Below are 18,376 nucleotides of genomic sequence, written 5' to 3'. Positions count from 1 at the left end.
GCATCTAAATCCCACCCCACGGATTCCATCTCACTGATCATCAACCTGACAAAGCTCCGAATAGATTTGATTGTTTGCCTAAGCACTGTAATAAAATGGCTAGGGCTCAGGCCTGACAGTTGAAAATTGCTAGGAACAGAGAACAGCCCACTCGAATTTATCCTCTTCTCGAGCAGCTTGTTTTCCCTGTTGGCTTCCCCCAACTTCTCTTTAAGAAATATAATTTCGGAGTTTTTGAGCTTAACCTGAGAGTCCATTTTCTTACCCATAACTTCATAGGTCTTCAGAAGACTCTTTTGCTCCTGGATTTCAGCCAACAGTTGTGTAGTTTCGGGGGAACACTCATCCAATTGTTTCTTCAGATAGCACTGCTTCAGTTCAGATAAATTCTTCAATTCGGTCACCACAAACTGATCAGCAGATTGAATTCCATCAGCATCATAAGGAGATTGAGCAAACTGCAATTGGGCATACGAAGCTTTAACGGATGAAATGCTGGCAAACAATTTGGCAAGAAAAGCATCTGTAGCTGCTTTGGCCCGAAGCTTTTCATCGTCGCCATCAAAGGACTCAGTCCTTATACCATTCACGTGCTCGTGCTTGATCTTCTCATGGGACTTAGTTTTCTGAATCCCGTCGACTGGGGCAATCCCCGTCACAGCTCGAATGTGCAAAACCTTAGCGAAAGTGCGTGCCAATCTGCTCTTACTTGGAGTGACTGCCTTTTGATTTACTGAATCCATCTGAAGGAAAATATCACATAATGATGATGACAGTGATGATATATGAAGGAGATTGAGCTATATGAATACTTGAGTGATTTTATGAAACAAAACAAAGATATTTGAACTAGAAGGGGAATATTGTGATTAAAATGATGAAAATGACAATGATGACAGTGTTTCAACAAAGTGGAAAAAGTGTTTTGCTTTAACTCTAATATCGAGGCCATTAACAGCATATGGAATTTCTTTTTGTTTTGCCTTTGAGAGTTTCCAATTTTCTTTCCTCTGAAAGTGCAAAAAAGGTGGATTTAGAAGAGGTAAAAAGAAAAGGATAAGGATGAACAGAAGGGAGATAAGAAGAATGAAGAAGAAGAATATTTGATCCAAGATATATTTCTAAAAAGATAGTGTTGGAAGTTCAATTCAATATTCTAAATGCTTGTCACTGTAATAAACACAAATGTTGTAATCAGAGTATTATATTTTGTCGAAATCAAATGGGTGGAGGAGTGGGTTACTAGAGAATTTAACAACTTGTGAAAAGTATGCCTACCATAATGTTCGAAATATTCTACCTGGCAAGGTTTTGAATAAAAAAAATGAAAAAAAAAAAAATGTTACCTAACTTCCTAAATTAATCAGATTAACTCATAGACAACTCCCCATATTAGCACGTACGATCTATGTATCCCATTTAATATAGCAAGGGAAGAGCACAAATAATGCAAACGCACAGAGTATAGGTGGAAAAGGTAGTAATTTTGTGGTGTTTGCAGTTATGTGTTTTGTTTTGAAATTTTGTGATAAATTCTGAATTTTGGTGGCCTTTAATATTACTTAGCGACTAAAAAAAGGAAGAAATTTATGTAATTAGAATTATGAAGAGAAAAGGGCAACAGTAAAAAGCGCAATTGTTATCAATATTAGGACCAAGAGGAAGAAGGAATAAGCTAATCTCTAAAACCAAGCTCGAGGAGCTCCTCGAATACCATAAATCGCTTTACGAAGCTTGTACATATGAGATGGACGGGAGGAATATACAAAACTTGATGGGTATTGCATGAAAACCTCTTCTTCATAGGTTCCACATTTGTGCAAAATAAATGTCAAATTTTATGTTTGTCTTGAATATTTTCTCCATGTCAAACATTGTGTGTAGACAAAACCAACAAGGAGTATGAGAAGAACAGTTCCTGATTTTTCATTAAACCAGTTCGGGTCAAGTTCAATGAGCTAGTTTATTTGTTAGTCCACGAAAAATGGCAAGCTTTTTAAGGTTCAATGAGCTGGTTTTCGTTGGTAACCAATTGTTGCCATTTGCATAGTACCTCATTTGTTGCACAAAAGAGACCCAAAGACTGCAAGCGGAAAACAGTTCCAAAAAATCTAAACACATTTTCATGTTTTTGCATTAAAAAATCTTTGTAACAAACTTTATGTTACCAAACATAGGCTTCCTTCCAATCACAAATGAACACACCCAGCAATAAAATTAATATTTTGAACCATAATTAGAAAATGTTTTCTAAAAATAGGAATTTTTAAAACAAAACAGTTTTTTTATAAATAGGACTCTTTTCAAATCAATTTTTCTTTAAAAAGTTTCAACTAAATAAATGAATTTTTCGTACCGTCTTCAAATTCCAAAGAAATTTAAATGTTACTTATTGCAACACTGACCACATAATTTTCACATCAATTTTCTGGTCAGGATTTCAAACATTTGTCATCATGCAAAAAGATCACATGGTTCCCTACAATAAGACTGTACCACATTTTATCATGATTTTGATTTTACACGAGTGGTGCTTAAGAACCGTTGGATTGATCCAACGGACAAAAAACAATCACAAGTGGTACCCACCAACCCTCACGTGATTAATCACGTGACCACGAGTAAATCCAATGTACTACACTATTAGACATTCCCCAAAAGAGTTACAGCCATTGTGGGACCAACAGTCTCACGTGACGAGTCACGTGATTACAAAAACGTTTCTGGTGTGGACTCAGGCGCGGGAATCAACGATTTGGTGTACTCGAACCACTATGAACCTCTCTACGTTGGTGCAGACACCACGCAACATCACAACAACAATCTGATGATCAGAGGGGAATGGTCTAACCGATAAAAAGACCGTTAATTTCAAAATACCGCGATAAATGACCGTACCTCCAATATACCGCGAGAAATTGCCGTCTCAGCTTCTCTTCCTCATAGCGTTAATCTCGAGAAAACAGAGCACCATAAACATCCTCTAATCGCTGCGACCTCTGCAAACTCTGTAATCAACAACAGGACAAAACTTCATATATATATATGTATATACGTATGTGTGTATGTATGCATATATATATATATATATATATATATATATATACAAGTGCAATGAACATATCAAAAAAAACTCTTATGAACTAAAAAATCAGATATTTTAAGCCGAGTATGACTGTATGAGGGAAACCTGCAAACTCGAAAAAGAACGAAGCCCCAAGGACTTGAAAAACTCTTAATTTAACGAGAATCTGAAGAAAACAATACTAAAATCGTTTTATAATGCTTGGTATATAACCGACCACACGGTTTCGATACAAAAATAGTAAAAAAATAAATACCCAAAATAAATAAAAATCTAATAAAGAAAAAGAAAATGATTTAAGGGAATGTTTCGAGGGAATGGGTTTTACCTAACCCTAATCTTACCTTGCAAAGAAAGTTCGTATGCATCATCAAGGAGCTGGCATTTGAAATAAATCTCTGTAACGGTGGATTATGTGAAGAAAAGTATGAGCTTTTTAGGGATGGTTTTGAAGCTTATCGAGCTCAGAAATGGGTTGTGGAGAGCAGAGATTGAAGGAGATTGTGTTGTTTGGGCAGAGAGAGAGAGTTTGAGTGGAGAGAGAAAGAAATAAAGGGGGAGGAAGTTGAGAGAGAAAAATCAGAGTCCGAAGGCAGAGAAAGAGGGGGGGACGAAATGACGAAAACAGACAGCATTGGGTTGATGTCCGACGACAAAAGTATTGGGAATAAAAAAGGCTCCCTAGGTTTGGTCAATGTTCGATAATTTTGTTACTATTATACCCTTTAATTTTTATGTTATTACCGGAGAAATTTTTAATTTAAGTTCAAAAAATTATTTAGCCGACCTCAATTAATTTTGGCTCAGACTGTGGTTTAAGCTTATTATTTATTTATTGGGAATTTAGGTCCAATTTGATTGGAAAGAAATGGAAATATAAAAAAGAAGAAGAAAGGAAATGGAGGAGGTATAAAATTTGAAAGGAAATGGAAGAATTTGGACATATACATTTGAAAGGAAATGAAAGAATTTGAATGGATAAATTAAAATTTGATAAGTTAATTTGTTATCTCTACAAATGGAAGGAAAATAAATGAATAATAGCATTTTTAATGAAAAAAATTTCATGCCAAATTTGTCCACTTTTTATAAAAAATAAAATTTATGACAAAGTGTAAATTAGTAAATTTATTAAAATAGCTTCTTTTTTTTTTTTTTCTTTTTCAAACATGACTACTACCATTTTATTTAGTTTTCTTCATTAATTAACTGAACAGGAAATGTGGTTCACATTATCATTTCTTTTTTCTTTTCCTTTTTTTTCCTGTAAATAATGTTATCATTTCATTTTTTTTTTTTTTACCAAACATAGTCCGCACCTCATAAGCCTTGGGTTCAATTTGAATTAAATTTTCTCCCTTTTCTTATGCATTCCAAAGAATAATTAAGACTAATTTAATTATGTTTTTTTGTTTCATTTGAACACTTTTCATTTTTAATTACTATAAAAAAAATCAAAATTATTCTCTTTACCAAACACATGCAAGTCTAATTAAAATCTTAAACTTGTCCTTGTTCCATTTTGGATTTGAAAGAATTTATTGTATCGAAAATTTGTCTGATTGTGTTCACTTTTTTTAGATAAAATGTTTTATATTTTGAAATAAGTTTTCCAATCCACCTAACTTGTCATATATTTTTGTCATTGAGTGACATTTTCCAAATTTTCAAACAACAAATGGTGTGAATATGGTTTATTTGCGATTATAAAAGTAGCAATGAGTTTGAGGGGCGAGACATTTCTAAGTACCTCATGAAGCAAGTAGACATTTTCAAAGCTCTTTTGGGGTAGTTTAGTCTTTTGAGAAAGGTCTGACATGTTAAGCAGATCCGGACAGGTGGATCTGATGGAAGAAATGAACGGTCCACGTTTCTCTCGAAAGAGTAATACGTGTGTGGTGACACAGATCATAAACACAGATTCGTTGACGCGCTTAGAGACACGTGTCCTTGCATCTATTTACATCCAACGCAAGAATACTTGTATCAACTTGTGGGTCCACTTGGCATCTCCATTGATTCTGATGAACACGTTAACCTTGAAAATTACACTCCACGAACCACGATTGGTGAAATAATAATAAATAATAAATCTCCACAAATACTACGTACTAAAGATTGTGACATAGTAATATTTCTTTTACTTTCAAAATAAAATAAAGAGCGTTTTAAATCTTTTTAAAGTAAGGGTTGTGTAATACTTTTTTATTTTTTAAAATGTTGATAGCAAAGGTTCTAGTTTCGAAATAACATGTATGTAAGGGGTGTGTGATTGCATTTTTCGTCGTGAAAAATAAAAATAAAAAATCTCTTTAAAAGTATTAAGAATAAAAAAAAAGGAAAAAAAAAATCCCAACACAAATACTACTCTATAACATAATCCCCATCCATATAATATTTTTGTAATACTTCCTCCATCTCAAAATTTTTGTCCATCTTTCTATTTTGAGATGTATAAAAATACATCTCTTATTCCAAAAATTAATGTAATACATTTTTAAACAATTATTTTTTATGTTAACTTGATTAAACAAGTTCACTAATTACGAAATACTCACTTGTATCATTACCAAAATTTTGGGATAGAATGGGCACATTTTAGTGTGTAATAAAATTCAATATGCTACGCTTAGTACTGTTATTAGTTATTAGTATTACTATAAAGTTTACATCGAGGTTGCATGAGTGTTGCGTGTTTGCATCAATGTTGTCTGATAGTTGCATTCTCAATTTAAGTTGCATATGATAATTTAGTAAATTAAAATTAATTTTAAAAGTTAAATATAATAGATAAAATTACATATAAAAAAATAAAATAAGGAGAGAGAATTCATGCAATGACGATGATTATTGTAGTTATATCTCTACAATTGCCCCACAATTGCCCCAAGAGCCATGACATGTAGATTTCAAATCAAATTATTTTCATTTGATGTAATCTTATTTATCGTAATATTTATTATTCCTTTTTACGTTATATCATATATTCAATTGTAAAAGGTAAAATGTGCATGGGCTAATATGGGATCACAAATTTTCTTTATTGAATTTCAATCGTAAGTTTAGGGATGGCAATTTGACTCGTCTCGACAGTTACCCGTTACACCCCGCTCTATATGATTTTGGGGGATCGTTTAGCTTATTTGGGCGGAAATGGTTTGATATAATAAAAACTCGCGCGGGTTTGGTGCAGGAGCAAGGGAAAAGTCGGCTCGTCCCGTCCCGTTTAGATAGACAAATTACTTAAGTACTTTTATTTCATTTGTATATATATATATTAAATACTCTATATAATAATATTAAATTAACAAATGAATTTGATTAGAAGAAAAGTTGCAATAGTAAAGAACTGAGGATGAGAGGAAAAAAAAATATACAAATTTATTTCAACAATAAATAAATTATGATCTTAAATGGGGTGGGGCGGGTACCCGCGAGAATAAAAATGTTAAACGATTACGGGGATGGGGTGAAAAATCTCCCCGTTTTTGCGATTTTGGACGGAGACAGGGTTTTTAAACTGTTGCGGGAAGGGTACACCCGCCCAAACCCGCCCCGTTGCCATCCCTACTTAAGTCGGAATGACTAGTACAAATCTGATTTATCTCGTTATTTTAGAAAAAAATAAATCTTCAATTCTAAATAAATTCAACCTATACACACGTATAGTAATTAATCGAACAACTTTTTAGTTACCCTACTAATTTTTTTTCCTAAAAACGCAACCCTACTTGGCTAATTTATTACAATACTTTCAAATCTGTCCCAACAGGGACAAGTATGACGGGTTTGGGGATATGCAAAGATGGATTATGTTCTTAAAAGTAATTGTTAAATTACAAATTTATTCTTTTACTTCTCACATTTATTTTTTACACAACACATTACCAGGTATGATTTTATTTATATATTTTTTTGCATCATTACAAGGTATAATTACACCTATCATATTAGTATTTATAAGTTAGGATCCTATAGTGCTATTTATATACAACACAATAAAATAAAATATTTTTTTTTTCTTTTATTTCTAACATGGTCTCAAGCTACTAGATACCTTATTTAGAGAAATCCCGCATAGGGACACCTTGTATAGGGAAGCCTCACTCACTGTTTAAGTCTTCCTCAGAAAAACCCAATAAAATGTCTTGTTTAGAGATGTTCAACGTGTCGGATCAGATTCATTACTGCACCACCATGCACCTCAAGTAATATATCACTCTTCTGTGCGCTTCCACGCGCAATAACAATAATTCCACACCTCAATGTGTCGGACCAACTCCGTCATCATAACATCACACGTCATTAGTGATCATTATGCGCTCACACACAACTCAATGTGCCAGATTTTCACAAGAGTTCAACAACAAGAAATTACTAATAACAAGTGAAAGTAAAAAATTATTAGATTATTATAGCACTAATATAGAGCCTTAAGAACAAAGATGTCAAAGCCAACACGCATAAGGAAAAACCTAAAAACATGGTCCCTCACAATGAAAAAAATATATAATACCTCGGGTATTACTCCTGGCCAATTAAAATGTCTCATTTATCTTCACAATAAAAAATGGAGTATTCTGATTGAGTGGAGCTATTCCAATAACCGATAGAAAAAGGTACAAATCAAATACTAAACAAGGTTAATAGGAGACTATTTCCTCTGATTTGTGTTGGTTGGATTTTCCATTCATTTTTTTTTACTAGTCAATGTCTATGATACAAGATGGCCGGTATATTGTCAAATATAACAAACCATAAATGTTACTCATATTTGAGAGTTTGACAAAGCGTGCTAATTATAAGATATGATTTAATTAGGCTACTAGTCTTAATCAAACTCCATCACCACATCACTTGTTGAAGTATGCAACATAACAAATTTGTGGACATAATCTTTGATGATTACCTTCCCCAAAAAAAAAAAAATAATAATAATAATAATAATAATATTAAAAAGAAAAATCTTTGATGATTAGTTTAGTCAAGCAAAAGACCACAAGAAAGGTGTGTGGCTGTGGTGTTAGAAAAAGGCCTTGCCATTCTCTTTCAATCAATTGGGACCCAATAAACTTATGCCCAAAGTCTATCTACTACATTCCTATCGAGTTTAACCCTAGAAAGGGGCTTAATCCTTTATAAATCTTAAATGAGTTGACCCTGAGCCAATCAGATTCAAATGAGTAGAGGAGCTTAATAGTTTAGTAGTCGTTATTTTATATATATATATATATATATATATATATATAATATGTATTTTTTTATTTTTTTTTCTTCAACAAGCAGGTCGGTTGGAGCATTAGACTTGTCTAAGGCCTCAGCCAGTAAGAAGACCTCAATTTTATTTACTTTTTGTATTAGAGAGTAAGAGTTTCATAAGTATAAGAAATTTGTTTATCAATATAAATCTAGTTCAGTTGTAAGTAAAAAATGTGTTGAAGTGAGTGTTTTTCTTATCATAAAAAATAAATAAATAAAATGGAAAATAATTTTATGTCAGATTGCTGAGAAACTATTCATTTCTAGAATGTGGTTTGGAAATCTAGTTAAGTTGTATGTAAAAAATGTGTTGAAGTGAGTGTTTTTCTTATCATAAAAAATAAATAAATAAATTGAAAAATAATTTTATGTCAGATTGCCAAGAAACTATTCATTTCGAGAATGTGGTTTGGAAATCTAGTTAAGTTGTAAGTAAAAAATGTATTGAAGTGAGTGATTCTCTTATCATAAAAAAATATATATATAAATTGAAAAATAATTATATGTCAGATTGTCGAGAAACTATTCATTTCTAGAATGTGGTTTGAAGAGGAAGGCATATGGAAGGTAGTAGGAAAGTGTGTGTCCAATTAACTTCCGAAAAACAAAAAAAAAAAAAAAAGCGCGTGTCCAATTTTACTTTTCTCCTTGATGTCATGTAAGTAATCTTGTTTGACATTATGATTAATTTGTGAATTTAAAAAATTTCCTTGTTCCTTTTTTTTGCCAGCCACGACAAATTATACGGAAATTTCTCCGACTATACTAGGCATAATAAGGACTTGATTTTTGTCTTCCGGATTTTGACTTGTCCACAAAAATGAAAATTCTTCTTCTCTGTTTTTTTCACACAAAGTGTATATATATATATATAATAAAAAAGGCATAACAAGAATTTTTACTGTAGTAAAGATACTGTGATCAAGTGGTGTTGAGGCTGAAATTCGCCGCGACCTGGTATGACACTGTTTCTTGCAAAACCAAAACGATAAAGTCAAACACCGGTGTGGTGCCGGCCGTTGATCCTCCGACGATCAAGTAAGTGGGAGAAAAATAATTTTTTATCGTAATTTCCCTAGTAGGAGATCTTTTTGTGTGTACCTTATTCCCTAGTCGTCTTCGTATTTATAGTCACTTCCTTTATTCTTGATAAGGGAATTTCATTGTCTTTAGCCTATGGAGTTTATCCCATATAAATCTTATCCTTGATAAAATTTGAACTTACCCCATGACAAATCTTATCCTTGATACGATTTGACATCATTCTCATCCAATAGAAATGGTTATCCTTGATAACGAGATATTATCGCTTGAAAGTTGAAGAGGTTTGGTGGCTAGTCAATACTTAATTACCTCTGTCATTAGGTCAAGATAGGTTAGGGTTATTTTTTCCTATCAGTTGCTCCTCATTTCCGGGTACGTTTTAGACCAAGGAAATACTTTCTATATTTTATTTTTTCCTTTTTACTACAAACTCCTTCCATATTGTAGTAGGACTCCTTTACAAGAACTTCACTGTTACTTGAAAAAGAATTTTTCTATAAATAAATAAATTTATTTATTTATTTACCTCCTATTTTTTTTTTGGTCTGAAATCTTTTAAACTGGATCCTAACTGTGAGTTTCTTGTGAATCGTTGTAGACACGTAATTGGGTCAAGTCGTCTCTACCGGGTTATCAGTGTAATTCCACAGTGGTTTCGCTATTTTCGCAATATCCAATATCTCATCATGTCCGTGCAGGAAAATAACTTGAATATTGAATCCCAATTTGAAAACTCAACCTCTGAAAGTGTTGAAGAACTTGATCCTGATTATGCTGACGAATCTGGTGTTGATTATTCCTCAAGACCAAGGACTGCTTTTTCCAAGCAACCTCCACGCGAGAATCCTTAATTAAGGATGAGAATTTACAGAATTGTAGATTCAAATATTCCATTCCTTCATCTATTCACCTTCACAAACCCAAGCCAGAAGATAGATGTTCTTCTATTCGTTTGGGTAAGGTATGCTTTTTCGAGTCGACTTTTGCTGCGGGCTTGCGTTTTCCGATTCATCCATTTATAGAAGAAATTCTTTCTTATCTGAAGATAGCTCCCTCTCAAACTGCCCCTAATTCTTGGAGAATTATTATAGGCTGTTTGATTGTTTGGGGAAGGTGTGGCAATGGTCGTCTAACCATAAATCAATTCTTGAATTTTTATTATCCCAAGAAGAAAAAGGATAACTTTTGGAACTTTCAGTGTCGATCAAGGAAGATATTCCTCATTGTTGCAGCTCCTGAAAATAATAAAGGCTGGAAGAGTCGTTTCTTTTTTATTTCTGGTGCATACGGGAAATTTCCCAATGTTTGGAATAATTCAAACCCTGCAGGTATGATATATAACAATGTATATAGATGTTTTCTCCTCTTTTTTTTTTTCGTGAACAGTACCCGCGGGTACTATTCATGTGAATAGTACTCAAATAAATTATTTTTTAAAACTGTGAACAGTACCCCCGCGGGTACTATTCATGTGAATAGTACTCACAAAATTAATTAATTTTTTTAACTGTGAACAGTACCCCGCCGGTACTATTTATGTGAATAGTATTCACAAAATTAAAAAAAAAAAAATTTTAAAAAAACTGTGAACAGTACCCGTGGGTACTATTCATGTGAATAGTACTCACAATATATATATATATATATTAGGTAAAATATTCTTTTATTTTTACTTTATCGGTATTTGGCACTTTTATGTTGAAATTGAGCATTTTGCATGCAGAAACTCAATGGAAGTTGTTCTAACACGTGGAGTTGACTAAGTTGTGTTGTTAGAAGAATCTTTTTTCATCGAAACTTCAGAAAGGATGAAGGAGAAAACTATATACATATGTATACGTACTGAAATATTATATCAAATGATTACTGACGACACGAATCTTGATTTTTTTATATGAAAAATCAAAGAATTGTTGTGAATCGATCATGATTGTGTAATTAAGGGATTTTTCTATGATTGGTCCATATCTAGCGATGATTTTGATCATTTGATGATTATATTGTTTAAAATTTAAAAATTGTTTGACTTGAGAGTTTCATATCTTTTTCATCCGGACTCCGAATCAAGTAATTCTTGGGTCTAACTTGATTAATTTTTCGCTATCTTTCTAGTGGTGTGCTCGGTAGCTCCCGATTATATATATATATATATATATATATATATATATATATATATATATATATATATATATAGGAGAATTGTGACTTACAATTCCGTTTTCCAAACTTTAAGGCGAAACCAGCTTTCTCAACCCAAGAAAAAGAATATGTTAATAATGCCCTTACACACCCAGTGAAGACTTTTAGTGATCTTATAACGGAGGAAGCTCTAGAATTGTATGTATGAGCTACTAGCTCAACTGAATCCTTCACCCATTATGTATTTTCTTTCCTACTCTTTATGTAGGCCAGAAACTCAGTAAAAGGCTCCTAGCTCAAGTCCGGTCAAGTAATCTTCCCTTTACTCCTGCTTCCAAGAAATTACGAAGGGTAGGAAAGCAAAATCATGGTAGATCTTCAAACCCTGGTGTGTTACCAGGTCCCACTCCTGTATCTCTAGGTTTCAATGGATTTGGCGGGGTTCCTACGAGTTTCGAGAGTTTTAGTTCGGTATCAACCAACCAAGCATTTTCCCAAGGGGAGTCGATTCTCAATAACGTTAATGTCGCGTATGATAGGCTACATAAAATGGTAGTAAAAGACGACGCTGCCAGATTGCAGAACCTGCCAGCATCTGAGCTTTCAAGGGAATTTCTTCATCTAATTAGTCAGGTGAGATTTTACCCTTATCATGTGCATATCTTTCTTTTTCAACTATTTGCCACTATTTATTTATTTATGTATTGATTTATAGGGCACTACATACTCTGTTATTATTGCAAAAGAATATGAAAAGCTTTCCCTAGAGATGGCTTCCCTCAAGGCTAAATACGAAGATGTTACTTCTATGCTTAAAAATAAAGAAGATGACTTGGCTAATGCGAAATTAAACTTTCAAGATGAGAAAGTGAGACTTACCAAAGAATACTTCGATAAGCTGGAACTTGAGAAGTTAGCTGCCGTGGAGAGATTTAAAAATTCTAACGAGTTCAAGGTGCTCATAGCCAAGGCTTGTTGTGATGGTTTTGACTAGTTCAAAGCTCTTGTCAGCAAAGATCGTCCAGACATAGATTTTTCTATGTATGATATTCTGGCGGAGAGTGAAGAGGAAGATTGAACTCCATAGTAACAGTCATATATATATATATATATATATATATTAGGGTTTTTTTTTTTTTTTTTTAGCATGTCGATCCCTTAGAACTGTTCAGAATATCTCCCAACTCAGAAAATAGTTGCTCTTCTTTTGACATCTCTCAACTCAGAGAATAGTTGTTTTTCTTTTGACATTTTGTCTTTCATGATATTGCTTCATACCCGTTACTTCCATATGCAGAATTTCTTTTACTTTTTCAGGCTTCACTCAGCCTGTCCTTCTTCTGAAGGAATGTCTTTTTACGAGCTTCACCCAGCTCGTCCCTTAGTAAGGGAATATTTCTTTTAATAAAGACATGGACTTAATGTTTTATTAGTCCTCTCGTGACTTATTAAATTTAGTAATAACGTAATCAGCAGTAGAAACACGTGAAATAAATACGAATTTTATTAAAGACTTATCGAAAACCAATATTCGATAGTCGAGCAGCAGCATCCATTAAACATTGGTCTGCTTTATTGAAGCTAAAAACATACTATCACTTTTAAAAGTGAGATAATAAGACATAGCCTGTACCTACTGGTAATATTTCCTCAAATGTTCTACATTCCATGGGTGGAAAAGTTGGCTCCCACCAAGTGTCTCTAACCAATATGCCCCCGGTTTGTTGCACTGGGTTACTCTATAGGGGCCCTCCCAGTTAGGAGCTAACTTTCCTTCCCCCTTCACCATAGTAGCCGGGGTAACCTCGCGAAGCACCAGGTCCCCTGGCTCGAACCTCCTTAGCTTGACCCGGGCGTTGTAGTATTTGGATACCATCCGTTGGTAAGCTGCAACCTTGATTTGGGTCTGCTCTTTTTTTTCTTCTATCAAGTCCAAGTTTAACCGTAGTTCCATCTCGTTCTATTGAGGTTCAAAATACTTGGTTCTGAAGGTAGCAACCTTTGTTTCTACCAGGATCACAACTTCACTTCCAAAAGGGGTCTCCCCAGTGGGGGTTCTTAGGGTAGTGCGATAGGCCCATAAAACTCCGGGTAGTTGTTTAGGCCACAAGCCCTTGGCCTTTTCTAGGCGTGTATTGATGATCTTTAGTATTGTCCTATTTGTGACCTCAACTTGCTCATTGGCTTGGGGATGGGCAGGAGAAGAGAAATAAACTTTGACCCTAAGTTCATTACAAAAATCAAGGAGCTGCTCACTTTCAAACTGCTTTCCATTATCGGTCACAATTACCCTTGGTGCTTCGAACCTACAGATTATTGTCTTCTAGAAAAACTTTTTTACTTCATTCGCTCCAATATGAGCTAACGGCTCAGCCTCTACCCATTTGGTGAAATAATCGATAGCCACAATTACGTATTTAGTTTGTCCCTTCCCTTGGGGTAAAGGGCTAATGAGGTCCGTCCCCCATTGGGCAAAAGGCCACGGCCTTGTAAGAGGGGTTAACTCTTCTACTAGTCGTTTCGGGACATTGGCGAATCTCTGGCACTTGTCACATTTCCTCACAAACTCAAGCGCATCTTTCCTCATAGTAAGCCAAAAGTATCATTGTCGGATAGCTTTATGCGCTAGTGATCTGCCCCCAACATGGTTTCCATAAAGGCCTTCATGTATATCCTTTAGAATGTAATTTGCCTCATCTATGGAGACACAATGCAAGTAGGGTAGAGAAAATCCCTTCTTGTAGAGAACCCCTTCAATGAGGCAATATTTTGCCGCACGCATTCTGATCTTTCGTGCTTCCATGCGATCCTGGGGTAGCTCTTCATTCTCTATGTACCTGATAATGGGTTCTGCCCATTCCATACCTTGGATCACTTGGTGTATTTTCTGTGGCCAATCCTAAACTATGCTAGGCTCATCCAAATGTTCCACATGTATAGCTTTATCCTCCTCTGTTGCGGTTGCTAGTCGGGCTAAGGCGTCTGCTTGACCATTATCTTCTTGGGGAATATGATGAATGGAAAACTTCTTGAAGAAGCCTTTGATATCTTCTATCTTATGCAGATAGGTCTTCATCTTCTCATCCTTTGCTTCATATTCCCCCTGGACTTGTCCAATTATTAGTTGAGAATCAGTATACGCTATTAGTCGCTCAACTTCTAGGGCTTTAGCCATCCTAAGGCCTGCTAGGAGGGCTTCATATTCCGCCTCATTGTTGGTTTCTTTAAACCCAAACCTGAGGGCGTATTTGATGTAATCCCCTTCTGGGGAAACAAGTACTAGCCCCGTCCCACTTGCACGGGCGTTGATCGATCCATCCACATACAATGTCCAAGTAGATTCAGTTTCTTCTTGTTCATCTACGCTGTTCTCGTGCTTATCTTCTGGTGTGAATTCTACTATAACATCTGCCAGTACCTGAGCTTTTAAGGCCGTTCTGGGTTTGTATTGGATATCAAACTCTCCAAGTTCTACCGACCACTTCATAAGTCGCCCCGAAGTATCAGGTTTGCGGAGGACTTGCCTAAGTGGCTGGTCTGTCAATACTATTATGGTATATGCTTGGAAGTAAGGCCTGAGTTTCCTTGCAGAGACAACTAGGGCAAGGGCAAATTTTTTTTATCCTTGGGTACCTCTCTTCTGCCCCTCTGAATGCACGGCTAGTATAATATACTGGCTTCTGGATTCCACCCTCTTCGCGGACTAAGGCTGAACTTACTGCCGATGGAGAAACCACCAAGTATAAATACAATTGCTCTCCTTGCATTGCCCGTGATAGTAACGGTAGTGAAGTGAGATACTCCTTCAGTTCTGTAAAAGCTTGCTTACACTCAGGTGTCCATGAAAAAGCTTTTCTGAGCACACGAAAAAAAGGCAGGCATCTATCCGTTGCCCTGGAAATCAACCTGTTCAGAGCGGCGATTCTTCCTGTCAATCTTTGAAGTTCTTTAGTCGATGCTGGAGACCGCATGTTGAGAATTGCCTGGATTTTCTAGGGGTTGGCCTCTATCCCTCTCCTGCTTACCATGTAACCAAGGCATTTCCCTGAGGAGACACCAAAGGCACATTTGTCTGGGTTGAATTTCATTTAGTGTTTCCTGAGGACTTGGAATGTCTCCTGTAGATTAACTAGGTGGTCTTGAACTTTCAAGCTTTTTACTAGCACGTCATCCACATATACGTCCATATTCCTTCTGATTTGATTCTTGAACATCAAGTTGACTAGCCGCTGGTATGTTGCACCAGCATTTTTAAGCCTAAAAGGCATCACCTTGTAGCAATACAAACCTCTGTCCGTGACAAAAGAGGTATTTTCTTTATCTGGTGGATGCATTAAGATTTGGTTATATCCCGAATATGCATCCATGAAACTGAGCAACTCATGGCCAGCCGTTCCTTCTACTAATATGTCGATTCTTGGCAGAGGGAAGCTATCTTTGGGGCACGCCTTATTTAAATCGGTAAAGTCTACGCACAACCTCCATTTTCCATTGGCCTTTTTTTACTAAAACAACATTGGCTAACCAGTTGGGATAATTGACCTCTTGGATGAAATCAGCTTTCAGAAGCTTATTCACCTCTTCTGATATAGCCATGTTCTTCTCCGCGGTAAATGTTCTTCGTTTTTGCCTGATAGGTTTGACTGTGGGATCCGTGTTTAATCGATGCTCGATCATAGCTGGATAAATACCAGGCATGTCTTCATGTGACTATGCGAACACATCTTGATTATGTCTGAGGAACTGTACAAGAGTATGCATGAAGTCTAAGGGGAGTAGAGACCCTATCTTCACCTTTTTTGTTACGTCATTGTCATTTAAGCATATCTCCACCAAGTCTTCATCAATTGACTTAGCTCGATCTCGCTCCTGTTCTTCAATTTCTTCGACAACCAAAGCCTTTTGCTGCTTCTTTTTTCTCAGAGACGCAACATAGCATTCTCTGGCAGTGGTCTGATCTCCTCTTAGTTCGCCTACGGCCTGCTCTATAGGGAAACGCATCAAGAGGTGATAAGTCGAAGTGATTGCCCTCATCGAGTTTAAGGTAGTTCTTCCAAGGATAACATTGTAAGCAGATGGGCAATCCACTACCAGGAAGTCTACCATAACAATAACTTGTTTCGGGCTGGTTCCTGCAGTGACAGGAAGAATGATCGTTCCCAGAGGGTAGACCTTATCTCCCGTGAATCCCACCAATGGTGATCTAGTAGGTCTGAGTTTCTCCTTACCAATATTCATTTTGCTGAATGCATCAAGGAAAATGATATCAGCCGAACTTCCATTATCCACCAAGATCCGTCGAGTAGTATAATTAGCGATCATCATGGTGACAACGAGAGGGTCGTCATGGGGTTGTTGCACGTCCTTAATATCTTCATCTGAGAATGTGATAACAGGATCACCTAGACGTGGCATTTTTCGGTGTGGATTCTGTATTCCAACTTCGCAAACGTCAGCTGAGTTTCGCATTCTCCTGGCATAGGCCTTACGGGCTGAGCTTGATTCTCCACCACCTGCACATCCCCCAGCTATAACCCTGATTTCTCCCATTGGTTGTTGATCAGGGAGGCGGTTATCTCAGCCTGCTCTTGGTAGATTAACGTCGGTTCTGTCATTCCCCACAAGAAATTTTCGCATGTGCCCCTTTTGGATCAAAGTCTCAATCTGATCCTTGAGGTCGAAGCAATCCTCTGTGGCGTGCCCATGGTTTTTATGGAACCTATAGTACTTATCACGAGGTCTCCTCGTCGGGTCTGACTTTAATTTTGGTGGCCACTTCAGATATGGTTCATCCTGGATCTACAGAAAAACTTGATCTATTGGCATATTTAAAGGAGTGTAATTTGTATATCTCTTCGCGCTCTTATAGCGAGACGCCCTTTCATTCTGGTTGATCATAGGTTTTTTATACTTGGTTTCCTTTTCATCTTTGGTTATCAGAGCCGGCCTTTTCTTGTCTGCCTTCTTATCATCCTCTTCTTTCCCCTTTCTTGCCATCATTGCATCTTCAGCATTTATATGTTTTTTAGCTCGAACCAGTAACTCGGCCATGCTGGTAGGGGGTTCTTCTGATAAAGAGAAGAGAAATCTCGAGGTTTGAAGTCCTCCTATAAAGGCGGCTAAAGCCACCTTGTCATCCGCTTCCTCCACCTGCAACATTTCCGTATTGAAACGACCAATGTAGTCTGGAAGTGACTCTCCTTTCTGCTGCTTTACAGTAAGAAGGTAGGTAGCCGGCCTTCTATGCTTCTAGCTAGCAATGAAGTGTCCCATGAAACGCTTACTCAATTCTTCAAAGGTTTCGATGATCCATGGCTTCAGCTTGTTAAACCACAGTCGTGTTGATCCTTTGAGAGTTGTTGGGAAAGCCTTGCACATGATCTCATCTGGTATCGCATGCAAATGCATTAGCGCTTGAAAAGTCTCCAAGTGGTCGATGGGATCTTTAGTTTCGTCGAAACTCTCAATTGAGGGCATTCTAAATTTGCTCGGCAAAGGGCATTTCATAACCGAGGGGCTGAACGGCAAGTTGGTCTTCTGCACCAAACTATCTATGGTTGCAATACCTTTTCCCTATATGGCCTGCATCACATCCTCCATCTTTGACTTGAGATCTTGAATCTCTGGGTCAATGTGGGAAATCTCCTCTGTTTTTTCAACGACAGTTGTGTTTTCATGAGGTCGGGAAATCTGTGGAAGAGATGGGTGGATCACTTCTTTATGTCGGTTCCCTACTTGGCTTTGTTCCACTTCGGTCTCATGTCGAGGAGGATGATTATCCTGCCCTTCAAGATTCCCATTACCTCTATTCGGGTTTGAGAGATCTTGTCGTGACAAGTTCTGTTGAAC

At 36.3% G+C, this 18,376-nt stretch overlaps 1 protein-coding gene across 1 annotated transcript in view; it reads right to left on the bottom strand.

The window, feature by feature from the left end:
- Positions 1-3,724, bottom strand: part of LOC132309708 (uncharacterized) — a 4,403-nt gene extending 679 nt beyond the window's left edge. The window contains exons 1-3 of the mRNA XM_059807995.1: positions 3,430-3,724; positions 2,899-3,008; positions 3-743 (exon numbers count right to left, since the gene is read on the bottom strand). Of these exons, the coding sequence (XP_059663978.1) occupies positions 3-743 (741 nt within the window). The 5' untranslated portion in view covers positions 2,899-3,008; positions 3,430-3,724. The remainder of the gene's footprint in view (positions 1-2; positions 744-2,898; positions 3,009-3,429) is intronic.
- Positions 3,725-18,376: the final 14,652 nt, after the last annotated feature.

Source organism: Cornus florida, unplaced genomic scaffold, assembly GCF_030987335.1.
Source record: "Cornus florida cultivar Cherokee Brave unplaced genomic scaffold, ASM3098733v1 CherokeeBrave_3.0.0_Hap2_Chr05, whole genome shotgun sequence".
NCBI classification, from domain to species: Eukaryota; Viridiplantae; Streptophyta; class Magnoliopsida; order Cornales; family Cornaceae; genus Cornus; species Cornus florida.
This window is presented reverse-complemented; position numbering and strand designations above follow the sequence as displayed.